At 36.2% G+C, this 16738-nt stretch overlaps 1 protein-coding gene across 1 annotated transcript in view; it reads right to left on the bottom strand.

Moving 5' to 3' along the window:
* Positions 1–432: 432 nt before the first annotated feature.
* Positions 433–16738, bottom strand: part of IL15 (interleukin 15) — a 63782-nt gene continuing 47476 nt past the window's right edge. Inside the window, exons 4-9 of the mRNA XM_079770367.1 lie at positions 9870–9968; positions 8823–8920; positions 7446–7530; positions 6138–6182; positions 3393–3530; positions 433–732 (exon numbers count right to left, since the gene is read on the bottom strand). Of these exons, the coding sequence (XP_079626493.1) occupies positions 622–732; positions 3393–3530; positions 6138–6182; positions 7446–7530; positions 8823–8920; positions 9870–9881 (489 nt within the window). The 5' untranslated portion in view covers positions 9882–9968 and the 3' untranslated portion in view covers positions 433–621. The remainder of the gene's footprint in view (positions 733–3392; positions 3531–6137; positions 6183–7445; positions 7531–8822; positions 8921–9869; positions 9969–16738) is intronic.

The raw sequence follows: 16738 nt of genomic DNA on the forward strand, positions 1-16738 counted from the left end.
AAGTATCATTGCAACCTTTCTACATACAATTCTACTTATCAGTGAAGGTTTTATTGCCACATTACTGGTACATGCCAGGAAGTTGCAATTTCTTTCTTTTATAACAATTCTTCATATGTCAATAACCAAATTACAGAGGAAATCCCTGATTTAGCACCTAGTTCCTCCTATCTTGTTGACAGTCAGTCAATTCTCCCTCTGGGTGCCACACCTAGCTGAGAAGTAAATGAAGGCTGGTAGTCAGTGGTCCCAGACCCAGCAGTTGTTAAATAATTTGACTATCACCCTTAACAAATGTCACTTATTTTCTTATAAGAAGTAAAACATCAGTGCAATTTCAAAGGATAAAATATGTACATAATTTTATTCAACAATTTATATTATGTTACAAATATGTACAATTTCAATAATAAATTAAAAATAAATGTTCATTTACATCATGTTACTCAATGCCATTTTTCTGCCTTCATTTCTAAGAATTCACCGGACGTAAGATCCTGATCATCTTCTTGCTAGAAAAACTTGCTTTGGCAGCACACTGGAAATGCAAAGTGTTTCAGTGCCTCTGAGCAATGGGAAAGTGTTTGTAAATAACAGAAATGCTGAAGAGGATCACTGCAATCAGGAAGTGTTGATGAACATTTGCACAATATTTACAAAACTTCGCAAAAATTCTTTAACATTTTTTTCCTCCAGTTCCTCACATTCTTTGCATCCAGATTCAGTTATATTCTGCAAAATAAAAAGAAAGGATTAGAATGGAAAGTCTGGTATTTTTCTTTCCTGGGAATATCAAATCATTCAAATCATACAGTGAGGTCTTGAGACATGAAAACTTGGGCAAGTTAATATCATATTAGAAAGAACTGAGACATCTGATGTGGGCTTAATTTGATAATGGATTAAGGACATTGACAAAAGTAAGCCATGTCTATCAGACTATGGACTTCCTACTTACAGCCTTCAATGGTTTCTGCTCATCCACCCTCGAATGAAGTCCATGCCTCCCAGCATGGCACACAGGCCCGCCTTACCTATTTCTCGCACATTTCCCCACTGTCCCAAACGTTCTGCCCTAGGAACACTGAGCTCACACCTTTATCCCCATGCAGGCCATGCTTTTAGATGCCTCACTGCCTTTGCTTCTCTCTCTGTCTGTTCAACACTTCCTATTTCAGCTAAGATTACTCAGCTGCTGTCTGGACTAGGAAGTTTTTCCTGAACCTGTGAGCTCCCGTGATTAGCCTAAATGTCCCATCAGGATCCCTGGTGTGGATTCTCCCTTACAGTGCATCGCATATGACACTGACGTTATGGAGTTTTATGCTTTTTATACCACTATTCTTAAATGCTTCCAGGAGAGCACGGCAATGAAATTTTGTTTCCCTAGTATTTAGCATAGGGCTGTACACATAGTATTCATGCAATCATTGCTGGTTGAATTGAACTATTTAGGTGAATACCACAAATCCTTGTAATTCAAACATAGTTTCACGGATAACTAGAATATTTCAAATGTAGCAGTCATAAATACACTTTTTGAGATCAGCTGAACCATGAAAGCTCTACCAGCAAAAAAACAAAATTAGATTCGGTATCCATTAAGCACTTGAAATTCAGATTCACCAGTATTCATCAAGCACAGATTCTATGCCAGGCACTGTCATATTCCATATAACGCTGTCTGATTTAATCCCGAAAATAATCATGTCAGATAGGAAGGCAGAGGCATTAAATGACACAGCTCAGTTGACATAATCAATGAAATTCTCCACGTCCAGGTCTTTTGACTGTGCAGTCCCGCCCACTCCTTCCACTACATGTGCCACACTATGCCATGATGAGGGTGACTATGAGCATTGCATAAAAGAGCTGACCATTGATACTGTTATGAATTATCTGTTGCATGACTCAGTCTATCAATAAGATAGAAACGACACATCACAAGAGTATTTTAAACATTAACATATTCTTTTCATAAATATATTGAGTAGGAAGTATATGCCAGGCATTGTTCTGGGAGTTGGGATCCAGCACTGAAAACAAAACAAAACCAAACAAAACCTGCCCCTTTGAAACTGACATTCAAGTGGGGAAAAGCAGACAATATTCATTAAGTAAAATGCATAGTATGTCAGAGAGTAGGACATGCAGAGAAGGGGACATAGCATGCTGACATGGACATGGACTGCAAACTGTAAAGTGGTGACATCACTGAGAAGATGACATTTAAGTAAAGACGTAAAGCAGCCTGGAATTCTTGGGGAAAAATCCAAGGTGTCCAGCCACACAAGCTTAGGCTCTTTGCACTTAGAGTTCCCTCCGCCTGAACATATGCCCCCAAGTATCCTTAATGCTCATTCCCTCACGTCTTTGCCAAATGTCAGCTTGGTAGGTAAGCCTTCTCTAAAGTGCCTTTAGCTGCCTTCTTTGTGGCCATTGGATTTAGTGAGTAACTGTTGTATTCATTTGCTTATTGATCAGTTTACTTATGCTTCCCCCCTCCTTAAGAGCAGGACCCATATGTGTTTTTCACTTCTATTTTCCTGAGGGCCTGCAATGGGGCTGAAAAAGTATTTGTTTAATTAATTAATTATTACATCTTCTTCATTCATAAAACTTCTTTCTATCCACTTTGCTTTGGCCACTAGCGTTTTGCCATGAGAGCCATAATCTGTTGTACCTTCTGATCTCCCAGCCTACAGGAGGAGCCCCCAGTTTTTGCCTTCCTGGAACCCTATATTGCTTATGTTGCCTGAGATAGTCTAAATTATTAATATTTAATACTCAAATTATTCATATTTTTATTATTATCCTTTTACAGCATTTATAAGAAGACAGACTCTCTGACATGAAACTGCTCGGGTCTGAATCCTGGCTCCCCATTTTCTTAGCTGCATGAATTAGAGGAAGTAATTCAAGCTCTCAGTGCTCCAATTTCTTCAACATTGAAACAAACAAGGATAACTATCTCACAGATTTATTGGAAGGACTCGGTGAATTACCAATTAACCCCTGAAGATCGTGTCTGGCGGAGTAATAATCCAATAAACATGGATTACTAGTATTTATGCCAAACCCTTAATTATGTGGAGTAATGTCTAACCACTGCACCTGCTGATAAAAACCAGTGACCTGACTGGTTCACCACTGACACTCTAGCAACGAAGCACACTGCTTGGCACCATGCAGTACACATGTGTTGAATGAATAAGTCAATGAGCAGTTTAGGATCGTGTACACACTAGTGATGCTGCCATTCTGGATGCCACTCCACAGGAATTAACTCCCCCTTCCTTCGGAGGGTCTGCCTGTCCATTCTATCCAGCTCATGACTTCCCTCAGTCAAGCCAGAAACATCTGCTGTAACTGTACGACTATTGGTAACTCACCCCATTCGATGATAAACTGGAGTTGGCTAGGATGATAAGGTTTTCTATCACCTCTCTAATGTCCATATTATTCGACTCCTGCCAAATAACACATAACTCCAGAAGAAAGCACTTCATCGCTGTGACTTTGCAATTGGGCTGAAAATAGAGTTACAAAGAACCACTTTGAGAAACAGATTATTTTCCCATTTTTCATTTTCACATAGATGCCACTTTGATTTTTTTAAAAAAAGTCAATCCAAATATTTTATAAAGAAACACAATACCCCTAAATTTTTTTTACATAGGAAGCAGCTTGATTTTTTTTTTAGCGTTGAAATTGAAACCAAAGCAAACTGCTAACAAAGCAATCAAGGAGGATGGTGATACTGTGCAGAAGAAAGAATGAAACTGGAAAACGTGGAAATCCTAGGCCACCTTTACTCACTGAGCACGGTTCCTCTGTGTAGAAGGGTGAGGATACTGTCTGAGACTCTGAAAGCACTGATATCTATAGTGAAAGAACTTTTAGGATCAGGTGGTACTGTTAACATTTGAAATAGTAGTAGCTGTCAATCATGCTATTCCTGCAAGTTCCCACGTTTCAGAGGCAGATGGGATTCCAGGAAATTTATTCAAAAAATGAAAGCAGGGGTAGTACCTGGTTAGCCAAATCAGAAAGGTACTTATAGGTACCACAAAAATATGTTTTCCACAAGGGTTACCTTAACCAAAACCTAAACTGAAAAGAAAAGAGGCATTTAATGAACACCTGGGGATTTGCCTATGTGATGCTTGACTCCATGAGTTGCACAGTGCTGGGACCCTGCAGGCCCTGAACAATGCTTACTGCACAGGTGAATGGAAGAAAAACATACTCATGTGCCTGGCACTGGCAACACAGTAGCCATCCCTTTATTGGTGGTTTTGTTTTCCATAGTTTCAGCTACCCGTGGCCAATCACAGTCCGAAAATATTAAATGGAAAATTCCAGGAAAAAAACAATTCATAGGGCATGGCTCTATGACCCTCCTGACATGTCATCAGAAGGTAAACAATAGCTTAATAACACTCCATTTCTTCACTTCATCTGATCACAGAGGCATTGTATATCTCACATCATCATAAGAAGGGTGAATACAGTACATTAAGATATGTTGAGAGAGAGACCACTTTATACAACTTTTTTACAGTATATTATTGTAATTGTTGTAGTTTGTTGTTATTTATTGTTGCTAATCTCTTACTGTGCCTAATTTATAAAATAACTTTAGCATATATATTTAGGTATGTACAGGAAATAACAACAAACTAGAACAATTACAATAATGTACTGTAAAAAAATTATACAAATATGGTCTTTCTCTCTTTCTCTCAAACATTGTATATATAGAGTTCAGTACTATCCATGGTTTCAGCATCCACTGGGGTTCGTGGAATGTATTGTATCCCCCATGGATAAAAGGAGACTAATGCATTCCTTTTCCCCCAAAGCAGTTGCGCGGGATCAAAAGGGCAAATACTATCACCAAGCTGGTAATAAAATAAATAATAAATAAAATCTATATATATAAAATCCTAATATGCAAAGTGTCCCCTCAGGAGTTCAATTGCTTGCTATGACGTGCACTGACCAGGGAGCAGCGCGGAAGGAAGGAAGGCCCAGCCAGCACCAGCAGCCGCTAGGGACCCTACCCATGCACAAGTTCGGGCCTCTAGTAGAATAATAAAAAATAAAACCATGGTTCAGACCCAGGTAACACAGCTAGGAAGTGGCTGAGTCAGGATTTAAATCTCAATGTCAGTCTCAGCTTCTTTCTACAACCCAAGAGTTGCAAGGTTAAAAAAAGCAACTTCAGGATGCTGAGAGTTGGTGGTTAATTGACTACTGTCTATTTTGAATAAATGCAAAGAAAAATGGAAAGCATGCTGAAGCCTAAGGAGGGAGACAATTTTTGTGTGCTCTGCACTATCTAAATGGTCGATGAATATCTATTTTTCCTAGTTTCTGGCTATGGCTTCTTTCCAATAGTACTTAGAAAGTCCTGGTGGGGGCAAACCCTTCTATTTCAGGGAAGTTCTAATTGAGAAATAACAAAAAGGACTCACTATTCTGAGCAATACATGACATAGTTTGTTTTCCAAGAGGTGAAGAAGTCAAGGAATTGTTTCTTGATTTTTAGTAACCAATCAAGAAAAGGACCAGCAACATGCTTGAAGTCATACATGCCTTGGGCAATGCCAGAGTATTTATGTAACAAGTTCAATATTATTTTTTAATTCTGATAGGTTTTCTGTGTTGTGTTTGTTTCTTTTCTCAGAGAGAAACCAGCCAGAATCCTTTTCTGACTATTGTAGAGATTCATGCAAAATGTGGGACATAAATGCATTTAAGCAATTTGTAGAAAATATGATTAAAGATGGTAATATACTCCAGCACTGGAAACAACTGATATGTTGGATACTTTTAAATTAAATCAGTTAACCCGATTCTTGCATTTAATTGCATCACAAAATTATATGATATATTTTGTTTGACATTGATGGAAAAGGCTTTTATATATTGTACCAAAAAGGCATCTATGTAGCTCTTTGTTCCAAAGCCCCACAATCTCAACAATTACTTATAAAAATTCATTGATTGTATAAGAAAACACCAAATTTTAGATTTTAAAACTACATATTGTAGTAAATTTATAAAAAATATACTTCTTAGACTTTGAAAACTGGAAAATACAGCAATTTTGAAACAAAAACTATACTCACCTGAACATCACTTTCAGTATATAAAGTGGCATCAATATGTATAGACTAAAAGGGAAGAAAATTAGATAATATAAAAAATTATCTGCTTTAGATATGAGAACAACCTACTGACATTAAATTAAGCTTTTTAAATTAAATTCTTTGAGATAATTTTAGACTTGTATATAATTATAAGAGAAATTACAGTGAGACCCTGTATATCCTTCACCATTTCCCCCCAATGGTAATATCCTGCATAACCACAGTACAAGATTACAACCAGAAAATTACATTGATACAATCCACCCACCTTGTTCAGATCTCACCATATTTATGTGCAATAAAGTGTGTGTGTGCGTGTGTGTATTGTTCTATGCAATTGTATCAGTGGTTTGTATTTCAGTTATTATATTTTCATTTCTGTAATTTCTATTTGGTTCCTTTTATATAACGTATTACTCTGCCAAAACTCTGATTTTTTTCAGTTGTTTCAAGAATATCTGTAATTGCTTGTGGGTGCAATTTTATGATGTTGCTTGAAAATCCTTGTGTAATAATTCTGACATCTAATCCATGTCAGTTTCAGAATGTGTTGATTATCTTTTTTCACTCAAGTTGTAATTTTTCCTGCTTCTCAAAATGTTGAGTGAGTTTCAATTGTATTCAGGCACTTTGGCCATTACATTAGGAGACCTTGGTCCTATTTAAATGTGCTAATTTAGCCTGCAGTCACCTTGATTAGTTTCAGCCTGTGGGGTCTGACCTATGTTTGTGTGCTTAAATTCCAAAGAAGTTCCATTTTCAGAATTTTTGTTGTGCTAATTGGGAAGGGTGGCTCACTTCCTGCCCCTGGGACTCCCTCAGTCCCTGCTGTGTCACCCAGCGGGGCAGAAGACACTCCTGTTAAACACAGTTGTCAGTGGGCTCCTCTTCTCTGCCCCTACACCCTGTAGGGCTATCAGGCCAGTGGGTGACATTAGGTTGGAAAGGGGTTCTCTAGCCCACAGACAGACAGCTTTTCCCAGGGTCAGGCTATTCCCCTTGCAATTGCCCCAAAGATGTCTGGTTTCTCTAGTAGAAGAAGGGAATCTCTGGGCTGTTGTGACAAAGAGCTCTTCACGCTGGGCCTTTTATAAATTGAGTTTAAAGATAATTAGGATCCAAAAATTGTAAGTAAAAGATTTCAATTGAGGTTCTACAAGGCCCACTAATTTCTACAAAAATAGTATTGTTTCAAGTGCGATTGTATTAAGACTGATAGCAAAACACAGGGACAGGGCTACTCCACAACAATTACATCAGATAGTTTACGGAAAAATCAGGACTTACTTGAATAAGATTTTCAAATTTTTCCAAATCACTTATTACATCCTGCCAGTTTGCCTCTGTTTTTGGAAGACTTTCACTGATACAGCTGAAAGCAAAATCAAAAAGTAAAGCATTTTGAATGAACATAATATTGTCATGATAAATACTAATGGCAACAGAGCAAGCGAGAATGTTTTGTCCTGATGAGTGAAAAGATGAGTGCTAGTCTTGCCTTCATGCATCAACATCCCTGTAGAGGAACAGAAACACTGAACACGTAAGACAACCTCATGTTAATTTGAAGTTAAGTTATGAAGACCTAACATATAAAAACCGGGTGCAATTGATTATAATGAATAAAAACAGTACCTAATGTGTGGTATGGCTCAGTAAGTGTTTTTGAATGAATGACTATTTTTCTTTAAGTAGAGGTCCCATCGGACTTTTTAAGTCTAATAAATAGGTAAAATGTTTAAAGTGAGCAATAATCACTTTCATATAATGATTTTGAACTGAAATGTTCTTTACAGTACATTAAACATGCCCCTTGTATGCTGTGCACATCATTGCTATGCTTGCAGCTGCCTTCTCCATAAACATGACATACTTTAAGCCCAATCTAGGCTGAGTGATCATATACTTACTCATTTTGGTAAAACAGAAATTTTGAATCTGGACAAAAGACACGTACACTGACCAAATGATTATGGGATGATTCTGAAAGCTTCACTAAAAATAGCTGTGCCCTCATGGATTTTCATAGAAGCACTGAACCAACACTAATCCTTCTGTGAGGAAGGTTTACCTGTGCAAATCTATCGGTTCCCCACACTGTGAGATAAAGGCTGACCTGAGTCAGATTACAGAGCTACAGGTTGGGTGCTTAGGTCAAGTGGCGCGGTTTACTAGTTGCATCTAAGAAAGAAGAAAAAAGTTAATCGGCATGGAAAATATGAATGTTTATTAGTAGGAAAGACAAAAGGTCTAAAGAAAGAAAGAAATGCTTCCAAATGAACTAGGATAGGGCTCAAAGGATAGGAGAAGCCAGTGTCAGGAATTAGATTAAAAAAAAGTAACATGATTGAATCCTAAATATCTATTTTGTTACTGCCATGAAAATCATGCAGGATATTAATAAGGAAGGTACTTTCAAGTGTAGTTATATATCAAAAGGTCCATTTTATCTGCAGGATGTTAATACCCTTTGCGATCCTATTAGAATATAGAAATGGTCAGTGTTTATCAAACCTCCTGAGTCTCCATAATCAGCCCTCTCTCATACCCCAAATACTGACTACCTAAGGTGTAAGCCGACTGAACATACACCATTTCATAGGGAAGATATTGAGGAAGAGTGGCAATTAGCATGATGATGTTTATGCCTAAAGATAAAATTACCCCCAAATGAAGACAGGAATGCCAGCCTCAGTTAAGAAATGACTATTCAGAAGTAAACACAAATAGCACTGGATGGACGTACTCCTCCAATATGGTTTCTGGAAAATAAAATCATAGAGAAAATGATTAAATATTTTAGTTAAAAGGTGATATTAAAATTAGTAGTTTATCATATCTTTAAATCAAAATTTAAGAATTAATGTTCCTTTTCAGAATTAATAAAACTAGAATTTATCTGCTGTGTTGCCTGCCCTCCAGCTTTGTTTCTTGTGGACAAAATTCTTTAGTATGTTTTAAATATATATCATTTTAAGAAAATGTACAAATCTAATAATATCACCACTATTTTTTTTATTATCCTTAATCTCCTTCTCATCCTTCTTTCATTTTTAAATAGTTCAACATATTTTATGCAGTATAGATTAATAACACAAAATACTAACCTAGGTTTATAGTTCTAGATTAACTTCATGCAACTGTATGAAAATTAATTATAAATTAATAACATCATTTGGAGAACAAATTGGATAGAAATGGAAGTAACTGAAGACACTCATGCCATCATGAGAGCCACTGTGTAATAACCTTTCTTGGTGATTTAGAAATATCACCTCTCTTAGGACCTCCCAGAATTTAGATACTTTTGTCGGCCTCTTTCATGTTGTCAAAGCTTTAGAATTTCAGATGGCAGTGTTGACTGTCACTTTAACCACTAAGACTCCGTGATTAATTTAGTCTATGCTGAAGGGATGAGTAACAAACACCCATACTGCACAATTCACTGAGGAGATATATATTTAAAGAACAATATAGTGAGGTAAGTGAAATAATACATTTACAAGCAAGACACAAAGAGTATATCAAGGTTGTTAACAGAGTTAAAAAACCCATTATATTTACTTTCAAAATAAGAAAAATCCATGTGAGAATAGACATCTGTTACATCCCAAGATCTCTAAAGAAGAGTCACATTATGAAATATCTGAGATTTAAGTGACCTTTTAGAAAAGTCTATATACAGTACTATCTTCATCTAATTATTCTTACCGAAATTCTCATTACTCAATGCCCAGATAAAGCCTTAAATATTGAAGAAGAGCTGGTTATGGCAATGGGTTTCCAGCAGCCATCCATCCAGAATACTTCCTATAATAGAATCCAGGGGAAATAATGATCCATTAAAAACACAAATAAACTACAGGGGGTGGGGGGAAAGAAATAAAGAATTAATATTTATTGAGCACCTATTTTTTTTCCCATGGGCACTCTATTAGTCACTGAATATATACATCACATTTAATCCTCACAACAATCCTATGGGGTAGGGTTAGCAACATTTGGTAAACTGTCTGGGCCCCACAGTAAGTCTAAGATAGCCAAGATTAGAGACCAACCAATACATGGTTTTCTCTCACATCTCTCTCTCTTGGAAAAAAAAAAAATGAGTGTGTGTGTGTGTGTGTGTGTGTGTGTGTGTGTGTGTGTGTGTGTGTGTTTAAACCGTAAGTTTTGGCAGTCCTGTGACTGGGTCTCACTGCACAGTGCTTGTTGACCTGATGACCGGCACTGCTAGCCTCGCAGGATGTCACTGCCCAGGGGTAAACACAAGAAGAGTGGACAGGCACATCAACACATCAGGCCAGTTCTAAGAGCTTTAATTCTGGAGTGACTTGTGAAAAGAGCTGTAAATATGTTACATTCTGTACCACTATTGTCGAATATCCCACTGAGAAAATATAATCTAACACATGACTGTTTTGCTTTGTTTTATTCTCTTTGTTTACTTGCCTAGTTGCACATGTAAAATAAATTCTCATAGACTTAACAACAAGAGTTCTAAATATAAGTTTATACGGTAAAGACATTTATCGATTCACTCAAACACACTAAAAATGAGGGCAAACCAAGATTGAATGTATAATATAAAGAATGTAAGGGAGTGTAGCTGTCCTTTATTGGAAGGTAGGTCGATGTGGAGGTGTAAGTTCTCAACTACGGCTTTGATTTTCCCAGTTAATTAGGACTAACAGTCATTAGCAGAGAGTGACGATGGGGAAGAGGTGCTAGGGGTTGAGGACAGAGGAGAATGAAAGAAATCACCATCAAGGTAAGAAAGAGAATAAACTAAAATAGGTATGGGATGAGAGCCATGCCTATTGGAAGTTCGTGGTCATGAATGGCCAGGAGGTAAGATTAGTGTGTGTTTTCTCCAGCCACATTAAGCTGCAAGGAACAGGTAGGCCTAGAATAGGTAGAAAACTGGCCTGAATCATAGCTGTGTATGCCAGGCAAGCGCAAGAAAGAGAGAGGCAGGGGCTGTAGCAAATATGTTAAGGGATGGAAGGGAGCTACGTCCCTGGAATTTTATTTTCTTTTTATTATAAAACTTCATGGAGGAAGTGTTATTGGAATCACACCGTAAAGATAGGCAGATTTTACACATGAGTTTTTAAAAGGAAACAACATTCTAGGTGGAAGAAAGAGCTGAGCAAGAACATACACAAACCAGTGCAGTGTGTATTCAGAGAAAAGGCAGTCATTTGATAACAGTCTGAAAGTAGTGGTAGGTAAGAGTGGACAAATCTGTTGCCCCTGTATAAAGCAGGAATTGGTAAACATTTTCTCTAAAGGGCCAGACAGTACATCAGGCTTTGTAATAATAGGTCGTTGTAGGGTCTGTCTTGAGGATGTTACTCTGCTATTCCATTGTGAAAACAGCCATAGACCATGCATGAATGAATGGGTATGGCTGTGTTCCAATACAACTTCATTTATCAAAACAATTGGTGAATTTGACCCACAGTTTATAGTTTGCAGACCTATGACTCCTGTGGATCTCTTAATCAGTCCCATTTGAGTACAGCTGAGAAACTGATATCTTCAGATGTCTCAGATTTCCCTGGCTGTCATTAATGGTACTAGCATTTTTCAGTAATTGCGTTCATACTACTTTTAATTGACACCCATATTATGAAAATGTCAAGCATAAAATTTTGTGAAATAATCTGTGTTCACTAGTAAGTTAAAAAATATATGAACTATGTTACCATGGTTACTACTGTGATTTTGAAAAAGTAATCCATACAAAGATAAGATCTGAAGTTGGTATTTAATGCTCTTGTAAAGCCACACACATGATAATAGGGCCCATAAATCTCAGCTTATCAAAACAACAAAAGTAAATGATTATGTAGGATGTTTCTTCTTTTAAAAATACAATTTCATACATGGTTTATAAAATATATGTATTTTAAATATAAACTTTTAAATAAAATGTTTTTCTTGGGAATACTTAAAACAATACAAATTGCTAAATTATACTGGAAAGTCTCCAAAGCAAATTGTACACATTTAAATATCTATAATGCCAAGGACAAAGGCAGTGATAAAATTTGGATAGCTAGGTTATCATGACTATTGAAAAAACATTCGTTAAATAGATGGTATCATAAAAGGTGAATAAAAAAAACCTCAGGAAGTTTATCATATAAGATAAACAATGATGATGCATATATGTATTTAGAGGGCATATCTCTTAGTATAGTTCTATGTAGCAATATGTTCATGTGCTTTAAAAAAAATTTTTTTACATTTTTTATTGATTTTATAGAGAGGAAGGGAGAGGGAAAAAACACATCAATGTGAGAGAGAAACATTAATTGGTTGCCTCCGACATGCACCTGGACTGGGGATTCAAACCCACAACCTGGTACATGCCCTGTTCAAGAATTGAACAAGCAACCTTTTGGTGCACAGGATGACACTCAACCAACTTAGCCAGACTGACCAGGGCCATGTGCTTTTTTTTTTTTTTTTTTTTTTATCATTAGGTGCAAACATTCTTGAAAAGGGTTTGTGGGTTTTTGAAAAACGCTAGTTAGTACGCTTCTCTAAGGCAGGTATAATGTGATATTTGAGGAAGTTTGGGGCATTAAACAAGTTAACATTTAGTATATTTGGGTCTAAGTACTTTTTTAAAACCTCATTCATTTATTTATTTTGCAAAAATGTGACATTCTTGTGGTCAGAAACCTTGTTTAGTTCATTTAGTCCTGTACCTCCAACACAGAAAAGTATTCATGATACATGATAAGTGCATATCACATGTTTGTTGGATTTTATTTTTAATTTATTTATAACTACATTGTCCCCATTGTCACAACTATTAGCCTCTTAGCTGCACTTGCCTCCCTATCCAGCAGATGGCTCAGTTAGTCACTGTCATATCCTAAGAAGCACCCTGAATTTCCCCCACATTTTATCTTTCTGCTACATCTATTTTGCCGATTTCAAATTCTAAGCTACAAAGTATTGCTGGAACATATGTGCCATTATAATTCCCTGAGATGCAACTGGTAATGGGCCTTTTCTATATCCTATAGCTTTGCTCTTGCTGACATTCTCCACCACACGTTTAATATCAACTTTATTGAGGTATAATTTCAAGATAATAAAATACACCCATTTTAGGTATACAATATGCAGAATTTTGACAAGTGTATACATCTGTGAAAGCACCATCACCAACATGATTATAAAACATCTATAATCAAATTTCTCTCATGCCAACTTGCAGTCACTGCATTCCCAATTCCCACCACCAGGGGCAACCACTGACCTAACATACACCTTTCCAACCAGCAAAATGGAAGAAAAATTTTAAGTAATCTCCATATGGAAAATAATGTGGGAGAAGTAAACTCATGTTAAGATTATTTGAAGAAGGTGAAATACATTCATGATGATTAATTGCAAAAATCAAAAGAAAAGTTTACTGGAGGAAAAGAAAACCCTAGATATATCATTATAATTTCCAAACCAAAAGGAAATGACACTTAACCTATCTAATGGAAGGCCACGGGAGGCAAAAAAGAAAATTTAAACAAAGGAAGCACAGTAAAAAATATACATAAAACATAATGTGGCAGTAGTTAGTCTAAACATACAAGTATACCCACCCACATATGCAAAAATGGGATAAAATCTTTATCTGATTACTAAATGACAGATACTTAGATTGTGTTTTAAAAATAAAGAGAGAGATAAAGTTTAAAATATGTCATTTATAAGAAATGGAACAAAAATAAAATGGTACAGACAACGATATGGTGGTTACCAAAGGGAAAGGGAGGGGAGGGAGGTAGTAAAGAATAAAGGGGGTCAAATATATGGTGATGGAAGATCTGACTTTAGGTGGTAGACACACAATGAAATATACAAATGATGTATCATAGAATTGTACATTTAAAATCTATATAATTTTATTAACCAATGTTACCCCAATAATTTAATAAAAACATTTTTTAAATGGTACAAAAAACTTGAAAATGCAAATAATTAAGAAGTATAGTAATACTAATACTAGAATAATAGAATTCAAATGATAAGTACTAAGCAATACAAAGGATAAGCACATGTATAAAATTTACAACCTATAATAAGATATATTAATCATGAACCTTCATGCACCTAACAATATAGTTTAAAATTATACAGAGGAAAAATAAGAAGTTATTAAAGATCTTAAACACTTTTTAGAAATTTATACTAAACAAAAAATGAAAGGGCTATGGTCTATGGTATGCAAGTAAGCTGGCTCTCAGAAATAAAAATGAAAACCACACTGATTTGTAACATTTGCTAATTTATATTATGTAAATATCTTACTACACTGATTTCCAGCCAGTGGTTTAACAACTGGTTCACAAAATGCCTGAATACTGAACCATTGCTCTCACAAGCCAATTAGAGCTGGTTCCAATTAACCACTGCCTATGGCAAATTTTAGAAGAATAAACAATGTTGTATGTAGTATATATGTATATTAGGATAAATATATAGGAATAGAGGAAAACATTCTACCTTACAGAAATAGCACATAAAAAAAATGAACACATCAAATATTCATAACATGTCATCCATGAGCTAGACAAAAAAGTCTATGTACTAGACTTAAAATAAAGTTTCAAAAAATTACAAAAATCTGAAATTATTCCTGACACATTTTGTGATCACAAACCAGTATTGGTATATTGGACTATTGAATTGAATAATATTGAATTACAATAATATCAATAGTACTGATATTATTGATAATATATATTTTCTTAGAAAGCATACTGAAAAAAATCAATAATAAGCCCTGGCAGGTGGCTCAGTTGGTTGGAGCCTCATTCCGTACAACAAAAGGTTGTGGGTTTGATTCTAGGTAAGGGCACATACCTAAATTTCAGGTTCAATCCTGGTCGGGGCATGTAAGGGAGGCAACTAGTCGATGTTTCTCTCTCAGATCTATGCCTTACTCTATCTTTCTTCTCTTCCTTCCTCATTCTCTAAAATCAATAAACATATCCTCAGGTAAGGATTTTAAAAAATCAATAATAAAAGTCTAGAAAAAGTTTTAAAAATATATTGACTTATATGAAAACTTTTTCAGTGTAATTGATACTATTGTAATTCAATATTGTTCAATTCAATATCCTAAAGCCATAGGATTCCTATCTAGGGTCATTTTCACTAGTATAGGCTCAGAATGAGGAAGCACACAGTCAAGGCTGCCGTGGTCCCAGCTATGTGCCTGTAAGTCCTGGCTCTTCTTTACTCTCTAGGTGACTTCAAGACATGTATATACCTTGATTCATTTCCTCCACCCAAAATCAGCAAAGTGGAGATGCTCATGAACATACCTCCTATGATTATTGTGAAGGTTAAATTTTACATGTATAGCACTTGAGATTGTGCAAGAGGCATAAGAACTTATAACACCATCTATTAATATTGCATTGCTATCTCATAAAGAACCTTTGAGAAAAATATGGGAGGCATCATTAATATCAGCCTCATTTTACAAATAAAGTAAAACTCAGAGAAAGTAAGTAATTTGCCCATTACACAAGAAGGAAGACAACTGAAATTTAGTCCTGGTTCCTTCATTCACTTACACATTCATCAAATATTTATTGAGCCCCTGCTATGCTCCAGTCACTCTTCTTCTAAGGACACAGACCAGAAAGTCAGAAAACAAATAAACGAGTCATTAGGAAGTATGGCTGATGGTGTGGAGAGCAATAAATACAGAGTGTGAGATGTAATTCATCTTGACCATTGTGCAAAAGCTGTATTTAAAGGAATCAAGACTGAAGGTAGGAAAATGAATCAATTATTATTGTAGCAATCCAGCTAAGGAGCTAAACTGAGGAAGTAGCAATAGGAACTGAAAAGTATTGCTTATTGGAGTACTATGTCCCAGCAAAATTGGCAAGTACTATGTCGAATGAGGGAGGAGGAAGAGTCTAAGATGACTAACAGATTTTATGGTTTGGAAGGTCAGGGCAGTGATGATTGAGATTGGACAGAGATAGGTCTGGTGTGAGGGACGTGTTAATTTTGGGAGGTTGGTGGCCTATCAAAGAAATGCTCTGGCAGACAGACAAATATGCAAATTACAAGCTCAAGAGGTAGCAGTACTAGAGAAATAATGCATTGACTTAAAACCTCGAGTTCAGAGGAGATCAAGCTGGGAGAGCATGTAGAGAGAAAACTGCAGTGAGAAAAGAAAAGAACAACAATCTTTAACCTTTCTTCAGATAATGGCTTCCATGAAAGGCTTCTAAGTGCTTCAGGTTATTGGTGGCAGCCAGCGTGTTCACGCAGCAAGCAATTACAGCACGTGTGGGGAGCGCCCTTCCTTGACGGTAAGAAGCTTTTTTTTTTTCAATTTGAATGTTTCTGAAATTGGGTCACATCGTATAAATGATCTCTATCCTCATCCCCAGAAAAGCTGTTATTAAAAAGATTGTGCTTAAAAAATTGATGGTGTTTCACAGCAGGTTCTCTGGGAAGGAGATTCTGACTGATTCACGTGCAGGAGGTAGATTGGGGAAGGTTTGCAGAATCACTACCTGTGGGGGAAGGCA

Source organism: Cnephaeus nilssonii (genome assembly GCF_951640355.1).
Source record: "Cnephaeus nilssonii genome assembly, chromosome: 5".
Taxonomy (NCBI): domain Eukaryota; kingdom Metazoa; phylum Chordata; class Mammalia; order Chiroptera; family Vespertilionidae; genus Cnephaeus; species Cnephaeus nilssonii.